Here is a 20023-nt window from a genome sequence, read left to right as displayed (position 1 = left end):
CCTGTTTCTGCTCAGATCCAGCTATGTCCTAGTGAGGGAGCCATCAGCTCATCCCATTCTGTGATCTTCCCTCATTCCTCCCTTTCTCATGCTGTCCTCTTCATCTGGAGTGGCTTCTTTGCTTCTTGCTACAAAATTACACTGACCACAAAGTCAGACCACCCTTCCATGCTCAGACTCCTGCACAGGCGATAGGAAGCCAAACCCTATCATTTTGTAGCTATGCCTGGTGGTAAATGTAGCCTCCCTATGAAGGCTGGAGACCTTCCCCAGACCTAGTGCCTTTCTCACAATCATCTGTGCCTCCTCCTTCCCATACTGTGCCTTCCATCGTACTAGACAGAGCAGAAGCAGGTTCCAAATGAATGGCTGCAGACTAAGTCCTTCAATGTCTTCACGTGCATATTTGTGTACGTGTGTTCCTGTGTGCATGTGTATTCAGAGGCCAGATGCTGACAGCGATCTCCCTCAATTGTTTTCTACCTTATTGTTTTGATTCAGGCCTGAACTTGTCAGTTAGGCTGTGATGACTGGCCAGTGAACCCCAAGTCTCACCCCAAGTACCTGGACTACAGCTCTACCCCACAAAATCCTATTTAAAAACATTTGTGTGTGTGTGTGTGTGTGTGTGTGTGTGTGTTCGTGTGTCATGGGGCAACACGAGTTCAGACAACGTATGGAAGCCAATACTCTCTTTCTACCATGTGGACCTCAAGCATCTAATTCATGCCATCAATCAGGCTTGAAGATGAGCCATTTCATCATCCCTAAGAACCCATCTTAATGTTCTTTCTCACCCCTCTATTCCCCTGATTTTCTTTCAAAAACACTTTTGAAATATTTATTTTATTTATTTTTTTGATGTGTATGAGTGTTTTGCCTGCATTTATGCACATGTGCCATGTCAATGCAGTACCTGTGGTGGTCAAAAGAGGGCATCAGGTTCCTTTAAACTGGAGATGCACACAGTGTGAACCGCGTTAAGTTCTGGGAACTGAACCTGGGTCTTTTGCAAGAGCAGCAAGGGCTTCTAACGACTAAGTCATCTCTCTAGCCCTTCTTCCTTTTTGTAAACATGTAGGGAGTCTGACAAAACAGTACCGGACCTGTCTTCATGTCAAATGTTGCAAAAGTTGCTCCCAGCGTTTGTGGGTCTGTGAATAGCCACGATTCATTTGGCAAAGTGCATCTGTCTGCCTGCTGCCTGTCTGTCTGCCTGCCTGCCTGCCAGCTGTCTGCCTGCCTGCCTGCCGCCTGTCTGCTGCTTGCCTGCCTGCCAGCTGTCTGCCTGCCTGCCTGTTGCCTGTTGCCTGTCTGCCTGTTTGCCTGCCTGCCTGCCTGCCTTCCTGCCTGCCTGTCTGCCTGCTTGCCTGCTTGCCCGCCCTCCTGCCTGATCTAGCCATGCCTCCTCCCTACCCACAGGACTCTACCTGTTTGGCCAGCAATGACCATGGGCTGCACAGAAAGCTGGAACAGTTTATCGAGCACCAGGTGGAGGAAGAGCACGAGGGGCTCCAGGCGGGAGGAGTTGAGGCAGATGATGCTAAGTTTCAGCTCATGCTCCAGCGTGCTTTCTGTGATCTTCTGGTCCAGCACACGGATGGGGAAGCTCACCTGGCTCTCCAGGGAGTGGCAAAGGGTGAAGAACCTCTCCAGGTGGTTATCCTGGGAGGGCAGAGGGTGGAAGAATCTCAAGAGCTGTTATTCGTTCACCATCCACCCAGGAGCTTGGTGCAATCCCTCAGCCCGTGCTTTGGAGTAGACGTCGAAATCCCAGATGCTTCCAGCGAAGGCAGTGGACTCATTTGTAGAATGTGGTATACAAAATAGGACCTTTTGATAACTATTAGTCAAAGACACAATAGACCAGGCTCCCACTGATGCTGTAGGAAGTTGGTGGACTAGGTATCACACTGTCAAGAAAGGGCACAAAGCAGATGGGTAACCCGGCGGTGGCAGGCCTTGATGTCCCTTACCTGGGTGTGAACGGAAGAAACAGCTTGCACTTCAATATTAAATACCCCCTTATGGCCCTCGGCCCACTTAATGGGAGGGTTCTGTAAAGGGACTTTCTGTGTTAAAGAGAGAGAAAGAGAAAGATTAGCAATGCGATTTCCCTTTTCAATTGCTAATAAGCAGTACAAGCAACATGTCAGGAATATCAAGGCTCTACAGATGGAGAACTTCCATAGCTAGACTTGGGAGTCAGAGGCCTTTGTTTAAAGTCTACACTTGTTATTTTCACACTGATAAGTCAAGCACATACATACACACACACACACACACACACACACACACACACACACACACACACACACGGCCTTAGCATTTGCTCAAATGGTGGAAGGGTTAGCTTGGTGATCTACCTCTAACCTCTTATTCAACACCGAAGGTCTTTGAGGTTACGAATGTAATCATGTGATCGTCCTATCAATCAGGGATATCAGGACAAAGACTGGGAATCTGAATGGGCTTGAATGCCAGAAGTCACTTCCCTTTTAGCAAAGTGTTTCCAAGTGGCAGTCCTGCTTGGCTCCCACTTGCTCGTTATGCATCCTTCATTTCATTTACCACCAATACCTACTCCTTAGGCCTTAGAAACAACTCCTGTCTCGAGCTCCCAACAGTACTATGTTCCTCTAGAGAGATGAGAGGGTGTCGGAGCAAAGAGAGCCTAGCATGGGCGTTGCACCTCTTTCATCATGGTGGCAGGAAGCATGCATAGGCAAGGGGGCAGAGATGGATGGATGTCTCCGAACGGCACACGCTGGAACCCAATCTCACAGAGCTCTAGTTGGCCCACAGGGTATTGGGCCCATTGTGAATGGGTTGTTAATGTTTAAAAGCCAGCAACGTTCATATAACAGGCTCATTTCTTTCTTTTTTTTTTTTAAAGATTTATTTATTTTTTTATTTTTATGAGTACACTGTCGCTGTCTTCAGACACACTAGAAGAGGGCATCTGATCCCATTACAGATGGTTGTGAGCCACCATGTGATTGCTGAGAATTGAACTCAGGACCTCTGGAATAGCAGTCAATGCTCTTAACTGCTGAGCCATCTCTCTAGCCCCAACAGGCTCATTTCTAACTTGAGAGCTGGAAGATCTCCCAGCACGGTGTCAGTCTGTGGAGCAGAGGCAGCCACAGTCTTTGAAACCTGTGCACAACCCCAGAGTGAAACATTCCACCAGGACCAGCCTCACTTATATGCCTTGTTGGACTCCTGCAGACACTGGAGTTCACATTTGTGATCTAGAGGAGTGACATTCAATAGAAACCCAATGGGGAATCAACATTACTTTTTCATTGGAGAGAGAGGGCTATAGAGAGAGAACATGCATGTGTGTATGCATGCACACATAGGGGCCTGAGAATAACTTTAGGGAGTTGGTTCTCTCCCCCTACCCTGTGGGTCCTGGAGGTCAAGATCAAACGCAGGTCATCATACTTGGTAGCGAGCACCCTTACCCATTGAGCCACCTCACTGGCTTCAAAATTTTTAAGTTTTAGGGAGGCCACATTAAAGAACATGGAGGGCAATTTCAGCAGACTATCTCATTTAACACAGTATGGCCTATTTCCTCAATGACAGGTCAATATAAATTATTAATAAAAAAATCGCTTTTTTCAATACCAAGTCTTTGAAATTCAGCTCATATTTTACACTGACAGCTCCGAGTCAGAACTAGCCCATTCAGGATCTCACTGGCCACTTGCTACTGCTGGATCTGACAGGGAACAGCAATGAGAGGGGTGAACAGCAATGAGGGTGAATCTATAGGTATGAAAAAGAAGCGAATATTTACTTTAACACTATTTACTGCTTGATAAGCACCAGCTCAGTTAATGCCCACTGCACTTCATAGTCAGATGTGGACTTCATTTCACCTTTGATAATCAGAGGATAAACATTTTATCATGTGTCTTGCATTACATGCCAGCAGTGGGACCACGCTCATACAGTTGGAGAGTGGGAGATCGTTATTTGGGATTCGGATTTTCCTTAAAGCTCAGGTTGAGATTGGCATGGCGGTGCATACTTGTAGAGAGGCAAAGGCAGGAGGGTCAGGGGAGTTCATAGTCATTCTTGGCTGCTTGGTGAATTTGTGGACAGCCTAGGCTATAAATATTTAAAGTCCCTGTCTTAAAAAAACATTTTAAAAAAATCCAACAAAGCAATAACACAAACTCAGGTTTTATCCATGCTTTTGAAAACAAAACAAAAGAAAACAAAAGGCAGGAGTTCTATCAAATTGGAAGATGGAGCTTAAAAATTGAAAACCAGTTTGTGTGTGTGTTTTTTCTTGTTCTTGCTTTTTAACAATGGCTCACTAAGACTTATACTCAGTGATCTTCCTGCCCCAACTTCACTCAGACTGGGATTACAGCATGCACCACCTTGCTTGGCTCTGCAAAGGCTGTTGTGAGGGATTACTGCAAGATACTGTATGCCTAGGACATAAAGATGAGCTGGAATGACTCCATCCTTAGGCTAGCCTGTGGTGCAGAACAGCTTTAGTCTAAAACAAAGGGAAAGGGCCAGCCTGGGGGTATCAGAAAATGGCAGGGGAGAAAGACAGTGGGGGATCTATCTAAATTCGAGGTCCTGGAAACTTTTCAATGTAAAACCCAAAGAATTAAAGGAAGAACTATAGGTGGTCTGAGCCCTAACTCAGACGAGCATAAAATCATGATTCTGGTGGGGAGCTGGGAAGATGGTCACAGAATGGAGAAAGGATGATATTCAGGATCACGTTAAATTTTAAGGTCCTCTGATCGTATTGTGATAGAAAGAGTCGTATCTTCAAGATACGTGATAAAATATTTATGAATAAGATGATCTGCTTAAAAATACTACTCATTGATGTAGACCTCTGCTAATGGGTGGAGAAATGTGATATGGAGCTAGGAGCCATGGGATTGGCTATCTTTAGACTGGGGTATTGCTACAGCCTGCAAAAGCAAGAGGGACAGGCAAGACAGGAAGGGTGTTGGCCCTGGCATTGGCATCTTTACAGTCCACCTGGCTGTGACCACTGGCCCACAAGAGGAACTGCTGATACAGGCCTGGAAACATGAAAGGATTCTTGACAAGTATGGTGTCTGTCATAAGTGGGCTCACCCTGCCTCCCCATCTGCAGAACCCTAACCCTGTGCAGCACAGATAATTCCATGCAGCACTGCCTCAGGTGCACGTTGCACCTACAGAGCATTCTGGTGTGGTGACGTCTAAATGAGTAAGATATTCATCCCATCCTGTCGGAACAACGTGCTCTCAGCAAACACTGCATGCTTGGAGATGACAGCCCTGGAGAACCGAGTGAGTGACATCCCCAGGAATGGGAAGTGGGTGTGGGAAAGGGACTGCAGACCACAGCAGGACCGGAAGCAGCTGCCAGGCAGCGCTGGTTACCTCAGCGGAATGTATGGAGTAGTTGGGTGGTAGTTTTTCCAAGGCAACAGGCAGACAGTAGGATCCAGTTTGAAGACGTTCGTTTAAGAGAATCGGCAGCCACTGAAACAGATGGTGTCAAGAGCAGAGACGGCTTTATGGCTGCACGCAACTCGGGCGATTTATCTAGCTCCCAGCCAGCAAACAAAACTAAACAATGATTAGATATTGACCGGGTCTTCTGGCAGCGGTTTCTGTCACGTTCCCTGAGCTGTAAATTCCCTGAGCATTTCTGAGATGGTAATGTCAATGATTTGCTGCACTTTTTCTTTATGGCCACTGTCAACTCCTGTCTGATTATCAATGTTCATTTACCTTTCATGGTTTTTAAAGAAAAAACTCCCCCCCCCAAGAGCTAATTCTACCTGTGAAGCACTTACATTAAATTTGGAAAGAACAGATAGTGTAATGGTTCTTTTCTTAAATGCTCTTTAGAGATTTACCACCCACCAGCTTTCCATGGGAGGAGCCCGTCATTCTCTAGGTAAAGCTGTTTCTACTCTCGGCTGTAATATGCACCACATATTTGGCAGCTCCAGTCAGGAGAGAAGCAAGTGAGCAGACTCCATACGGTCTCTGGAGGGACCTTGGCTGGTACACACCAGCAACCGCAGGGGGAAGCAGAGTGTTGACAGCGACTTACCGAGTACCCCAGAAGGCTTTCTCCGGAGGCGCCTTGTTTCTGCTGACAGCTGATGTGGTAGAAGGTGAAGAGGAGGTGGTGATTCACCGTGAGCTTGGCGGGGAGCTTAATTTTCACTTCTTCATAAAAGTCAGGAGACCTGTATCAGAAGCACATTGTATGCAGGTCACTCTCAGCAAAAGGATGAGTCCCTGGGTACGAGACGGAGCCCCTGCTGCCTGCCGACCCTTTGCTCCCCTGTGCCCGCAGGCTGTGGGGCTTTTTATTTCACGTCATCCTGCCCCTTGCCATAAGGCCTTGCAAGCCATGCTGATACTATGAGAAACATTCCACCTACAGAAAACTAACTGTCAAGGCTCTGTTAGACAGAAAGGACTTTCCCCACAGGATGGAGAAACAAAAGTCAATCTGAAGAGGGTGAATGTCTGAGTACGGCTATGATCTCTTTTTCCCATCTCGGCTTCAACAACAGCCTGGCATGTGGCTGTCCTCATCAGTGGGCTGCGCTGAGGCTTCAAACATCACCCACTTAGTCTCCTCGACAATCTTGGCCAAGGTTCACAGGAAGCCCCTAGGAGTCTGGTTATCAGGTCAGGGTGAAACCCACAGGGATGTCCCTCCTCCCCTGTGATATGTAAACGAGGTTAGATTGCCAGTCCTGTGACTCACTTTACTGATGTAATTGAATATACCATTTTTCCTTTGGTTGGCAGATGACAAGATGACCGTAGAGAGTAGGGGCTTAGTTTCAGGCCCTCTGGATTTCAGAGCAAGTGAGAAAATACTCTTCTTTATTTAACAGCATAAAAGTGTCTTTATCATCATTTTGTAAATAGTCAGAATTATATTAGACAGATATTTCCTATCAAAGCCTTAGTCATTTATAAAAATTATGCATTAGCAACACAGAACAGGCGTAAAATCCTCTGCTCTGTTGCCAGGTTGCAAAAACTGTTGGAAAAAGCACTTGTGGAGTTAAAAACCAAAAACCTAGGGGATATGGAAATGGCTGTAGTATATGTTCAGGAGTCTGAAATATACTTACTTATTATGGTATGTAATAGCTGTGTACACTTCCTGCAGAAATTCAGGCCCACTGGACTTCCCAAAGATGACCTGTTTGTCAACATGGAAGGAACCAAGTTAAGAGGGATTTGGGGCTCTATGAACATGTGCTACCACACCAACAGGACACTGCTCTCGCAGAGCTGTAGTTTATAAGTTAAGGCTAAGTCCTATCACTGGCCCAACCATATGGACCAGAAGTGGGATGAAGGATAAACTGAGGTTTTAAGGGGATAATGAGTGACCAAAGGCACAGGCTTGTGAGATTGGAAAGCCAGAGGTCTCTTTACATTCATTTGTCCCCAGTGAGACACCAGCATCTTTTCCTCTCCAGGACAAGGACTTAGCCATGTGGGTGATTGTAGTCTCCACTGCCCTGGCCACCCGTGTGCAGAAAGCTCATGGAGTCTGCTGCAGCCCTGATGGTACATGATCTGTCTAGTGAACTTGCAGCAACCACAGACCTGGCCCAGGGCTTGGTGAGTGGAGAACTGGCTTACATTTACCACCACTGTCCCTTGGCTGATGTGCACACACACACTTGGAAGCCTGAGTGGTGGCCTGCCAGGGCTAGGGCAGAGGGGACTAGGCGAGTCCTCTAGACCACTCTCCTTCCAAGCATCCTCTCTTCCGCTTTTCCCGCCACTGTTGCAAGAGATCACCTTGCATCAGCGAAGAGGTGGGAGAGAGGGCGGACTTTCTAGAAAGTAAATACACAGGGGAGGAAGAAATGACTTCCACCAGAAAAGGATGTGAGGGAGAAAGCCCAAACCTCTCCCTCTCCCACTTAATGCGTAGGGATTCTCCCCATCCCCCCATGTGCTGCAGAGGATCAAACCCAGGACCTCTACATGTGCTAAACAAATGTTCTCAGTAGCTACAACTCCAGCTGAATACTAGCTGAATTCCAGGATGTGTGTGAATAGTAATAGCAATCGACCATGTCATTTACTAGGAAATTCTGGTGTTAGAGGCCTCTTAGGTAATACTATTCTAGTCTGTATTATTAGTTTATAATTTGACTCAGGATAAAAGTCCATTTCCAAAAGGCGTTGCGCTGGTGTGTTTATTATCACTGGGCTTTGCTTCAGGTCTGTTCTGCGTGGCTCTACTCACGCTTATCTACGTGCATATGTTGAAGAAATTCAGCCAAAGAGTGAGCACCAAGTCACCCTTTAACTCTTCAGTGTTAGAATGGCCTCGCTCTGTGAGCAATGTGGAGAGACCCCACACCACCTTTCAGTCCTTTAAAATGACCATCACCTCCAAGGTGTGGCATCTCACAAAGGTATAATGTGGGAAAGAGACTTAAGACTGGTGCTGTTTCTCTACCATGGTCCTGTGGACAATTCTGGACTAGCCAGAAAGGTTCCTGCATATAGGCTATGCTGGAACAAAACATTACATACATTGAGCCAGATGTGGCTCACTGGTAAAGCCCTTGTCTAGCACCACCAAGAGACCTTGGGTGTGTGGTGGACATACTCTGTATGCTAAGCAACTCTTGATTTCATCCCTGTGACCTGGCAGAGGGAGCACAGCCCACCCAACTGGAGGCAAACACTACCCATCTACTTACTGGCATAGCATTGCTGGGGTCTTCTCCGCACATAAACTGAATCTTTATTGTAATGTTCCGGGCAGATGCTAGCTTGTTAGCGAAGTTCAGCCTCTGTGGGTATACGTACAGAAGGTTTCTGGAAAAGAGGGGCACCAGTGATCAGCTGTCCATGTCTAGAGTTCACTTCTGCTTTGGTTTCAGTCCAGAAGTTGCTCTCTAAGGTGATGGCAGATCTATGTGGGTTTTGTGAGACACCACCATGGTATTACAGTGGCCAGGACTACAGGGGCAGGAGATGATGCAGCTCAACATACTCCAGACCTCAGGTTCAGGTGCTGCTCTACGAGCAGGTGACTATGAGGACAGAGGGTTATGTCGACGGCTACGACATGAACCTCGTATTAGCAGATGCAGAAGACAATCATTCAACGGGGTTGGGTCACACTGAAAGAAGGTAATGCTACACTGCCATAAAGTGTCCCCCACTGGAAATGACTGATGCGATGAGGAGTCATCCGGAAGGCAATATGGCTTTGTTATTTCTCAAGGTGTCTTCTGCAACCCATGTCCATACTACTGCCATGATCCCTTATGTTGTTTTGAGATAATGACAAATGCTGTCAGGCTGTCTCTGTTGACATTTTTATGCGTCTGTGTAGAGGAATGACTCTGTGGTTAAGAGCACTTGAATCACAACCATGAAGAACAAAGTTTGGATCCCAGTATCCAGGCAACAAACTGGGCACCTGGAGAATGCTTGTAACGTCATGTCTGAGGGTGAGGCAGAGAAAAGAGGCTCTCTGCAGCTTGCTGGCTTCCAGCCTGGCAGACCTGAGCTCTTGATTGAGAACTAGACCCTGCCTCTGTGGAAGAGGTTGAGAGAGTTGGAGGACACCTGACATCATCTTCTTCATCTTCATCTCAGTGAGCATGCACTTACACTAACATGTTCACATAGACACACACACTATCTGAATAAATTTCTTTAAAGATTTAGCATATTTTTCGTTCTCAATATATATTATTAAATTATTAATGTTACCAATTGGGTCTTCATTCAAATGCAAAGTTATGTTTCACTAGAAAAAAACTTCATGAATTTAGTAGTCACGTGTGAGGTAAATAAATAGCTGAGTGGACCTGCTTCTGATGGACTGAGAAGAAAACCCCAAAGAAGCCACTTTGGATCAGATGAGCACAGAAAGCCATGTTAGAAATCTAATCCTGGTGAACCACTCAGGAGGTGGCAAGTGCATGTTCAGAATCCCCGCCCTGGTCTGGAAAGAGGATGAGATGAGATTTCTAAGTGTTTCAAAATGTGCAGTTTTCTGAGCTAAACAGATAGCACATTAGAGAGAAGCCGGATTTGGGAACTAGGCCTAACCCCTCCTGCCCGCCCCGTTTCAGAATAAGGCCGAGTCCATTCGCTTTGAGGTGGTTAACCCTGCCTGCTAAGCCTGTCCTCTCCAGTCTGATCTACTCTTTCTAATCCCAGTGCTATGTAGTGTTAACAGGTATTTGGGATAAGAAGGTGAACCATGATAAAAACTTGAACATAGTTCCATTTAGTCTTTTTCCTCATACAATAAATACTTTTTAAAAAATCAAACTGTATATACAATTTCATCATGTTTTAGTGTCTAATACTGTTCAATTATAACCATTTCCAATGTTATTAGATATTCTTTATAATCACGATTTTAATTGCTGAACACTATTTCATATAATGAACATGCTGCAGTGTATAATAGTCCCCCAAAGCATATTTATATTGTTTTCTCCCTTTCGTTGATTATAGAGCTGTGATGAACATTTGTGCCTTGATCCTTTGCCATGAAGTAGACTTTTAAAAGAATTCTTTTAAACCCCGGAGTGCTCCAGTTTTCATCTTTAGATTAATTGATAGGTACTGATCAACCTTTAATGCTGTGCTTGGAGGAATGATAGATGAGCTAGGGTTTGAAAAACGCTTTGGAGTAGCAGGATGAAGGGCATGTAAGTCACTCTAGCAGTGGCCTGCTGGACTGGACAGTGTGGTTTGCTGTTACCACTCTCGTCTTTGGCCCCAGTAAGCGGGCATCACAGACCTGTCCCCTATGACCCAACACCAGTCAACTGTTTTGCACAGTGCTTCTGAAGGGGTTGCTGGACCTTTGGTTCAAGTGTCACCAGCACAGCTGCTCAAGGTTATGTTGGTACTATCTGCACACACACAACGGAAGAAAAAGTCTTAGAGAATTTGGTTTAATATCCCCCTTTGCAAACCATGAAACTGACTCCCAGAAAACTAGAGTGACTTTGCCTAAAATGCTTTTGAGAAGATTGTTTTCCTAAGGACCACCATATTTCTTACTGACAAGAATGCTAAGTAATGTGTTTGGCTGATTAGCATCTCTTACAGAGTGAACAGAAGAGAATAATGCTTTTCTTTTGAGAGGGAGGAGCTCTATGTCTGGTCTGTAATCCAGAGCTTGTATCAGAGAAGTGTAATCTTAGTCAACTGGTCAACAGGCTCGTGTGATTTATATTATAAGCTAGCATTAAGGAAAATTGTAAAAATTATATTATTGAAGAGCCTATAAGAAGACAGTCCATACTGTAAACAGGAATCCCTCGTATGAAGGATGAAGCTGTTTTGACAGGTTCTGTAATAACTAGAGGCCTCATGAATGTGCAAGGCATTCGAGCCTAATCTTATTTTTTTAAATCACATTTGGAGAAATGTAATCAAAGAGATGTTCTTTACTTATATGCATCACAGCTTAGAGAAGGAGAAAGTTGGATGTTACCCTTCCAAAGAGTGTTTTAAGCATCCTTCAGATGGCTTCGCTTGATTAGCAGCTCTATAGGTTGTTAATTCTTCCCACAGATTCAGCAATATGCCATTTATATACTTACAAATATGTGTATATATGTGTTTATTATCTTGCAGTGCTGGAAGTCAAGTCTAAGGTTTTACACATGCTAGGCAAGCATTGAGCTTTATCCCTAGCCCTCAACTTAGTTTTAAAACTCATGTGAGGTCCAGGACTAACTGTAGAACTGTGGCCATTCATACATCAAACAGTGGCTTGAACTCTTTTTTTCTTTCCAACTTGGCACTGTCCTTTATTTCCTTTGTGGAGAACAGGATAGCCCAAAGGAACATTTAAAGCCACAGCATTAAAAACACATTAGTTTGGCTTTTCCTAAGTTTAGTCTATCCCTTATCTAGAAGTACAATGAAAGAAAGAGAAAATCTCACCCCTACCCCTTTCCCCCAGGACAACACTCAAGCACATTCTAGAGGCTTCTACAGCTCTGCTAGGATCAAGGAGTAAGTCAGCTATCATAGAAAGCATGTTAGCTTCTGTTGGAAAAACTGGACAATTTAAATGGCTCTGCAACTGAGCTTCGAAATCACATCAACCAGCAGGAAGGGAACAAAGTGCAGTGCACCCTGAAAGCCAAACAGGCGAAAGGGTGGAATAAACCCTCTGTCAGAGGGACGAGTAGGCCATGAGAGTGAGGTCCACGGAGAATTCTCATGAGCCAGTGACATTCCTGGAGCACCAGCTGCTGTTGCTGAGCTCCTCAGAGCGAATGAGCTTTCTGTGCAAAGGTGACAGATGATGTCACAGTGACTCTCTTATCACTGATCAGGTCAGGGGACCATGACTTCAGCGGGATGGAAACTATGTCACAGGGAGGAAAGTCTATGATAGCGGAGACAGGGACAGTTTTCTGGCTAGTGAGAGTAGAGAGCAAGCCAACCCTTCATGCGGTGCTCCCACGTCTTCCACTCCTGACCTGGGTACACGAGGAAGGGCGGTCAGCAGAGCTAGAACGCAGCCTCTGGAACTCTGGGAGACTTCACCACAGGCTTAGAGATCCCAACAAGCACCACGATCAGCTACCACTGCTCGTGACCAACCCTGGACTCTTCTTTCCTGTGTGTGCCTCTTTGAAAGTGGAGCTAAGGTGAGTCGGAGACTTACTTTCCATACATGATGTTGGGTAAAAACCCAGAATGTAACTAAACATACAAACAAACAAATCAAAAAACCACCACCACCCCCCAAAAAAAAACAAAAAACAAAAAACAAACCAAATCAAACAAAACAAAAAAACTCTGACAGGGCTAAAAGCTAGGCAGAACATGAGGACCTATGAAAGCTGGGGCTGGAAAAGACTGGGAAATGAAAAGCTGTAGGTTTGACTTTGAAATGGAATTGGTGCCAATTTTAGCTTTCTTTCTGTTATTTCAATATGCAACCTGTGATGAAGTAATGGTATCTAAACACACTTGTTTTTAAATGGAGGGGAAAAAAAGTACTGATTTTCCATTGTGTGGGTTGTCTTCTTTGTACTGGTACTGCTGGTAAATGATGTGTTTCTGTAGCAGAGCAAAATGGGTTTTAAGTTCATTTCCTGACCTGTTGTAAAGGCGTTGCCGTCAACCGTTGTGCACAAGGATGCCTATGAACACAGTGACATCCCCAAATCTAGATCTCAGCAGAACTGCAGAGCCCGGAGATCTGGAGGCTGGATCAAACCCTCGGGATTGCTCCCTCCACCTCTCACTTCCCCTACCTTCTGTGTCTCTCCTGCTTTCTCTGCACCTTTAATTTGCAGGTGTATCTCTCCCTGCCTCTTCCCAACTCTCCATCTCTGTGTTTCTCTGAATAGCACCCCTCACTCTGTCACTGCCTCTGTGACAATCTGAGATGTTCCTCCTAAGCTGATCTCTGGTCACCAGGTCCATCTGTCATTGAAACCTGTTTCTTAACACTTTTTGTTGCTGTTGTTGGTTTGAGACAGGTTGCTATAATGTTATATAGAGTATATACAATAAGTGAGGAAGACAGTACATTTTAATATGTGTTAAGTAACACATGCTCAGATGCTTACAGCCTAGGGAAATCCTAGGTCTTAGATATGGATTCTAGAAGCTAGGGACAGGAAAATAGGTTTCTCTGTCCTAGAAATAGAATTGCATAGGAGTCAGCTTTGCTGCTTGAGCATCCGTACACCTAAACGTCTCTATATCTTACTCCAGAGATGCTTGCTCATCTGTGTTCATAGTGGCCCCATCCACAATGGGAAGGAAATGGAATGAGCCCAGATGTCCATCAACAGATGAATAAATAATGAAAATATGGTATATATGCAGAATTTTATTCAGCTATAAAATATAATATGAAATCTTCAGGAAAACAGATGAACTGTAAAATATATTAAGTGAGGTGTCCTAGACTCAGAAAGACGCATCCTAAATCCTTCTCTCATATGTGGATCTTAGCTTCTAATTCATATATGTTCATATTTATGGGAGGGTGGTTGTGAACAGAGGCCAGAAGGCAAGAAAGGGAACCCTTAAAGACTGCTGGGTACTAGAGCACATGTTATTTAAAAGTGGAGTGGGGAGTACTGCGGGTGGAAGGGCTTTAGCAGGGACAGGGAGCAGGGAGCAGGGAGCAGGGAGACGAAGGGTAGAGGGGAACTTGGCTAAAACATGTATGAAAACATTATATGGGAAGTCTGCTGCTCTGGAAGCTAATAAATCAAGAGGAAGCTAAAATAATAATATTAAAAACAAATAAAAACCCATCTTGGAATCAGCTAGTAGGCTCATTCATGCCCCCTGCCCCTTAAACCCTTACCCTTGGCAAGGGAACACCTACTTTCTTAGTGTTTTGGTCCTTCTCTGTGCACTGAGTGGATACATTTCTTTTCTTAAGGTAAAAAAGAAGAAACTGGTTTTTCCGTGTTATTAGCTTTCTTTTACCCTGAGACATATGTATTTAGTTTAATAGCAAACTGGTGAGACATCTGCATTAGAGCAGATGGTCTGTACTGGATCCTCCCGATGCTACGCCACCAGAAGAACCTCACACAGGAAAGCTCTCTGCTTCCTCAAAGCCGCAATGTGGCCATTTCAAAGTAATTCCTTTGTCTTCTGCTGTGTTTTAAAAATCCCCATCTTTAGAGTTTACAGAGGCAAAGTTAAATAGCTGAGGCGCTTCAGCAGCGGAAATGCAGGTGAGCTAACCGGAAATTCAGGTGAGCTAACCGGAAGTGCAAGTGAGCCAACCGCCCCCACTAGAGGCTTCGCTGCAAGTGGAAAAGTAGGTACTCTTTACCTCTTCAGCAGCCAGAGGGCAAGACTGATGCCAGCAGATACCCAGATGCCTACTAATGCCAGCATCTGTGGTGAGCTGATGGCCCCGATGCAAGCCTTCAAAGGGAAGTGGCTATCTCCACTAATTAAGCAAGGCAGATAGCCAAGGAGGTGATTCTTGTTTGCCATTCACATTTCACTTCTAGGGAGATCTATTTTAGACGTGATAGGAATGGCTGACGTTATTCCACACTTACTATGTACAGGTGCCGCCCCTCAGTGTCAGAGAGAAGCTTTAGGGTTTTTAAATATACAAAGAACAGAGTGGTAAGGTCGGAAATCTCAGAACTCGGATTGGTTTTGGTTTGTGACAGTGTTTCTTCTAGGTAGCCCTTGGCCTTGTAGATGGGTGCCATCAGGCTCTGCCTCCAGAGCTTAGTATTTTATGTGTTGTGGAATTAGGAAACCTACCAACCTCATGTGTCTTTTTTTTTTTTTTTTTAAAGTAGAAGTATGCTTTGAAAACACACTTACAAATGCTCCACAATTCTGCTACTGCCAGCCGTCCTTAGAGGAGCAAGGGACAACTGACATCTGCATCACCCGGGAGTCAGTATGACAAACACTGTGCCTGACATATCCAACTTCAAGAAGCACCGGCTAAAGAGAATTAGTTTGTTTTTAATCTGCAGGCATATGAAGCCCAATAGTTGATTGTGGTATTTTCCTCTTATTTAGGCTTTACTGCTAGGAAGCTCAAGGTCAAATGTGTAGCTTGCTTTTTGAGAAACTGCCAAAAACTTTGAAAAGTATTTTGTGTATCTACTTCACCCAGCCTTAGATAGATTTCTCTTCCTTTGTTTTCCACATACAGTAGTATATGGTGGTTCTGATGAGGATGGGCCCAGAGGCTCATATACTTGGGTGTTTGATTTCCAGTTGGAGGACTGTTTAGGAAGACTTCAGAGGTGTGGTCTTGCTGGAGGAGGTGTGTCCCTAAGGGTGGGCTTTGAGTTTACCAAAGCCCAACCAGGCCTTGTCTCCCTCTCTCTGCCGCCTGCTTGTGGATCAGGATGGAAGCTCTCACCCACTGCTCCAGCTCCATGCCTGCCTGCCTCCTTGCTCTCTGCCATGATGGCCATGAACTAACCCTGTGAAACTGGAAGCGAGCCCCCCAGATAAATGCTTTCTTTTAACAGTCACCTTGGTCACGGGGTCATGGTGTTTCATCCCAGCAATAGAACAGTAACTACGACCTGATCCCTCTAGGCTCCCTCTGACAGTCTCTCCCGTCCCAAGGTTCGTAAGCAATTGCACAAACACAGAGTCCTTGCTGCACCCTGCCCTGCCATTCTGAGAGCGTGGGCTCATGCCATTATCAGTACTTAATTTTGTTTCCAGTGGTCTGTTAGGTCAAGTGCAGACTCATAACGGACTTGGTGGAAAACAAAAACGGAAAGGAAGCTCTGCTATGTGGGGTGAAGAGAAAGGTCCATCTTCAGAATTCAGGCAAAAACAGTTAAGCATGAAGCCTGTTTCAAGACAGGAGCCATGTCTCTCCCAACTAACACCTACTCATCACGGGACTTATGAGGCATAACTGGGGATTTTTCTGTTAAGTAAGCCAGATACAGAAGCATAAATATTTCATGTTTTCTTGTGGAATGATCTCTCTCTGTCTCTGTCTCTGTCTCTGTCTCTGTCTCTCCTCTCTCTCTCTCTCTCTCTCTCTCTCTCTCTCTCTCTCTCTCTCTCTCTNCTCTCTCTCTCTCTCTCTCTCTCTCTCTCTCTCTCTCTCTCTCTCTCTCTCTGTGTGTGTGTGTGTGTCTTTCTCTCCTATTGTGAAGAGGAAGGGGAGAAGCAGAGAAATGTAATGGGAAGTGAACATGGTTACCTGACAATGATACATTTGAAAAGATGTCATTGTGAAACTAGTGGCTAGAATACAGCAAAATATATGCTAATAGGAAGAGAGACAGAAAAGAAGAGGAGCCTGAGGAGCTGAAGCAGCAGCAGCAGCAGCAGCAGCAGCAGCAGCAGCAGCAGCAATGGTGGATAAACCACCTGCCATCTGTGACCTGATTTCAGGAACATCAGAAAACTGAAAGCTGATAAATTGATAGGGGATCTGCATCACCCCTTTCAAGTGACACCATAGGACTTGTCAGCTCAGCATTGTTGGTGTGTGTGTGTGTGTGTGTGTGTGTGTGTGTGTGTGTGTGTGTGTGTGTGTATGTGTGGTGTATGCATACATGTTGAGGTCAGAGGAGAATGTGGGCATCCCACTCCATCATTTTCCACCCTATCCCAGGGTCTTCTGTCACCCCCAGAGTCTCCTGCTACCCCCGGGCTCTCCTGTCAGTCACTCTCCACTCCTACCCACTCCCTGGATTACAGAGGCATACATCGATATGACTGGCATTTTTGGCACAGGTCTTAGGACTTGAATTCAAGTCCTCATGCTCGACAGCAAATGTTCATCACTGAGCTTCATCTCCAGCTCTACCCATCCTCACACCACCCCCTGCCCCGCCCCGCCCCGCCCCAGCCCAGGCCTAGTTTTAAACTTTGAAGAAAAGGTGAGAAATATGCACGGGATTTTCTCACCACTAAACATAACTATTAGCCTCAGTGTGCAAATCCTTTAGAACACAACGAGCCATTAAGTTGAGGTCCTCTGATTTGGTCCTTATTAAACCATCCTGTTTATATTTCCAGGAATAGTTGCATAGATCTAAATTCATACTTTGAAAGTTATTTAGCAAGACTATGAAGTAAAAGAGGTAAGATAGACCTATCTCTTGCATTCTTATAATCTCTCTGGTATTTTAAGCTAGTGGGCAAATAATTTTACTTTTCAATCTAAAAAGATACATGTAATCAGTTAGCCATGGTTTCTTATGTGGGGGCTGTGTATGTAGCTCAGTGGAAGAGTGTATGCTTAGCAGCAGAAGGCCTTAACTTCCATCTCCAGCACCCAAAATAAAACTAAAAGTAAAAGTACACTGTCTTACTGTGCTGTCAGAATTCAGGCTTCCCCACTCCTGCAGGCCTGGTTATGTGGATTTGTACCCGTGGTGTTTGTCCGCCTCTCCCACCCACGTCCACTCTTCCCCTCAGAAAACCCTGACAAAGCAGCTCTTGGTTAGCCCTGATTCCTGCTGTGAGGGTCCAAGGGCAGGCTGTCTGAGGCCTGAAACCTCAGGGCATCCATTCATTCAGAGCTGTTAAATACCTCTGCTCTAGAGAGAAGAGTGGATGAAGGTTGACTTTTGGGGACCTCAGTAGATAGTAGAGTTGAAATTGAGGATGAAAACACTTAAAAACAGAAGGTCCCTGACCTTTCCTACATCAGAAAAGTAAGTAAGAGGAATAGTCCTGAAGGCTAACCCATCAGAGGAGAGTTAGCCCTGCTGAAGACCAGTTTTGAAACAAACAAACAAACAAACAAAGGTGCATTGACTCCCTATTTCCTGGGATACAGAGGCAGGAGGGTCACTTCAGCCCAGAAGCCTGGAGCCAACCAGAGCAGACTAGTGAGACCCTGTCTGGAAACAATGATGACAAAAGTTAATCAAAATACAGAAACCAAAGATGGCCTCCTGGATTTCAGGGAACTCTCTCCAGTCTAGACAAACCACGAAAACCACAGTGAACTACAAGCTGGGATTTGCCTTCATCTAATTACCTCCCTATTCCTTCTGCCCCAGTGAGCCTTGACCTGAGGCTATCTGAAAAGAGTGTCTTGTGAACCTCTTGCTGAGTTCTATAAATAGGACCTATAGGGTAAAAATAGCATCTATAACCATCAATAAGCATGACTTAATTAGAACAGTCATACGGGAGGGAGTAGCAACCGAAGTGTGGTAGGTCCAGATGAGCATAACCATGAACTGTACAGCCAACGACTATGCACATAGCCTGCCTTTATGCACCGTTTTCCTCGCTGCCTCCCCTGTACCTCCCACATAATCCTTGGCTCTGCTTTAGTTTCCTGTACCAGAGAGCATTCGTAGAAGTGTAGGTTTGTACAAGGCACTACTGCCCCAAAGGAGTGGGTTGTATAGTGAACTACCGCCCCCAAGGAGACTTCATTCTGTGTGTCATGGGATGCACACCTTGGCCTCTTTCCATTCCATCTTCCCAAAAAAATGCTAAATACTGAGAAAGAAGACTGAGCTGGTGGTAAGAATAAAATCCTTTGCAAAAAACAGAACAGAAGTTCCTCTTGAAGTACTAGGGTCATTCTCACGTTTTCTTGGTCTTGTGTTTAAGAGGTGAACCATAAAATGTGTGGGCCTCTGTAACAAAACTGTATCTGTTTTCTAATGCAAAAGGCAGCTGCTGCTTGCCTGAGTGCAGAAGTGAGAGAACTGTGCCCTCCAGTGGCTGAATGGTGCACTAAAATCATAGCTTAGGAATAAAAATAAAATAAAAGGCTGTAAAGAAAGTTGTCGGCACTCTTCTGAATTTTTTCCACTCTTAGAAAAAAGAGGATTGTTGAATTTGGGAGCAGGACATCAGGATGTGGGCTCTGTGCCCCTCATTTGCACGAGGCCTGAGCTGGAAGCATTTTTGTTTCCATTTCTTGGCTTTTTCAAACAGCTTGATTTTTTTTTTTTTTTTTTTTTCCCACTGCTCATCTGAGGTAAATGGTTTATTAGGGAGTTCTGGCCACTGCTTGCTAAGCCCAGTAAAACAAATGCCTAACCTTTCTCTCTCAAGGTAGACCTCCTTAAACACTTCTTCAAAGGGTAAAAAGCAAAAAACAACCATCCAATAACTAGACAAGCATGAAGCATGTATGCTAAGCTATTCCATTATAACTATATAGCAAAAGGCTTCTTCCTCAGCATCAGATTAAGTCAGGAAAGTGTATGGTGAGATTAAGCATAGCTCTGAAAAAGCGAGAGTTGTGTATATTCATAAAAAGTGCCCTGCGCACACGGCCTGTCAGGAGGAGCAGGAGGGTGTGGGGGTCCTGCTCTGGAACGTGTGATAAGACAAATGTACGTGCATCCAGTTCACATCCACAAGGAAGCAAAATTGAATGACTGCCTCCTCTGGTCCACAGCCGGCCTGAGGTATGGAGGGAGCATACACACTGTCCATCTCTTCTGTTCACCGTTGTTTCTCTGGTAAATCTCTCTCTCTCTCTCTCTCTCTCTCTCTCTCTCTCTCTCTCTCTCTCTCTCTCTCT

The 20023-nt window shown here is 45.1% G+C and overlaps 1 protein-coding gene across 2 annotated transcripts in view; it reads right to left on the bottom strand.

Annotated features, from left to right (window-relative positions):
- The window catches only part of Dock8 (dedicator of cytokinesis 8), a 203482-nt gene that overhangs the window by 71529 nt on the left and 111930 nt on the right, over positions 1-20023 (bottom strand). For both annotated transcript variants that reach the window (XM_021221815.2, XM_029531370.1), the window contains exons 15-20: positions 8742-8859; positions 7143-7213; positions 6098-6236; positions 5416-5517; positions 1977-2072; positions 1431-1665 (exon numbers count right to left, since the gene is read on the bottom strand). In XM_021221815.2, coding sequence (XP_021077474.2) covers positions 1431-1665; positions 1977-2072; positions 5416-5517; positions 6098-6236; positions 7143-7213; positions 8742-8859 — 761 coding nt within the window. The remainder of the gene's footprint in view (positions 1-1430; positions 1666-1976; positions 2073-5415; positions 5518-6097; positions 6237-7142; positions 7214-8741; positions 8860-20023) is intronic.

Source organism: Mus pahari, chromosome 1 (assembly GCF_900095145.1).
Source record: "Mus pahari chromosome 1, PAHARI_EIJ_v1.1, whole genome shotgun sequence".
Lineage (NCBI taxonomy): Eukaryota > Metazoa > Chordata > Mammalia > Rodentia > Muridae > Mus > Mus pahari.
The sequence above is the reverse complement of the archived record's forward strand: the minus strand, read 5'-3'. Positions and strand labels throughout refer to the sequence as shown.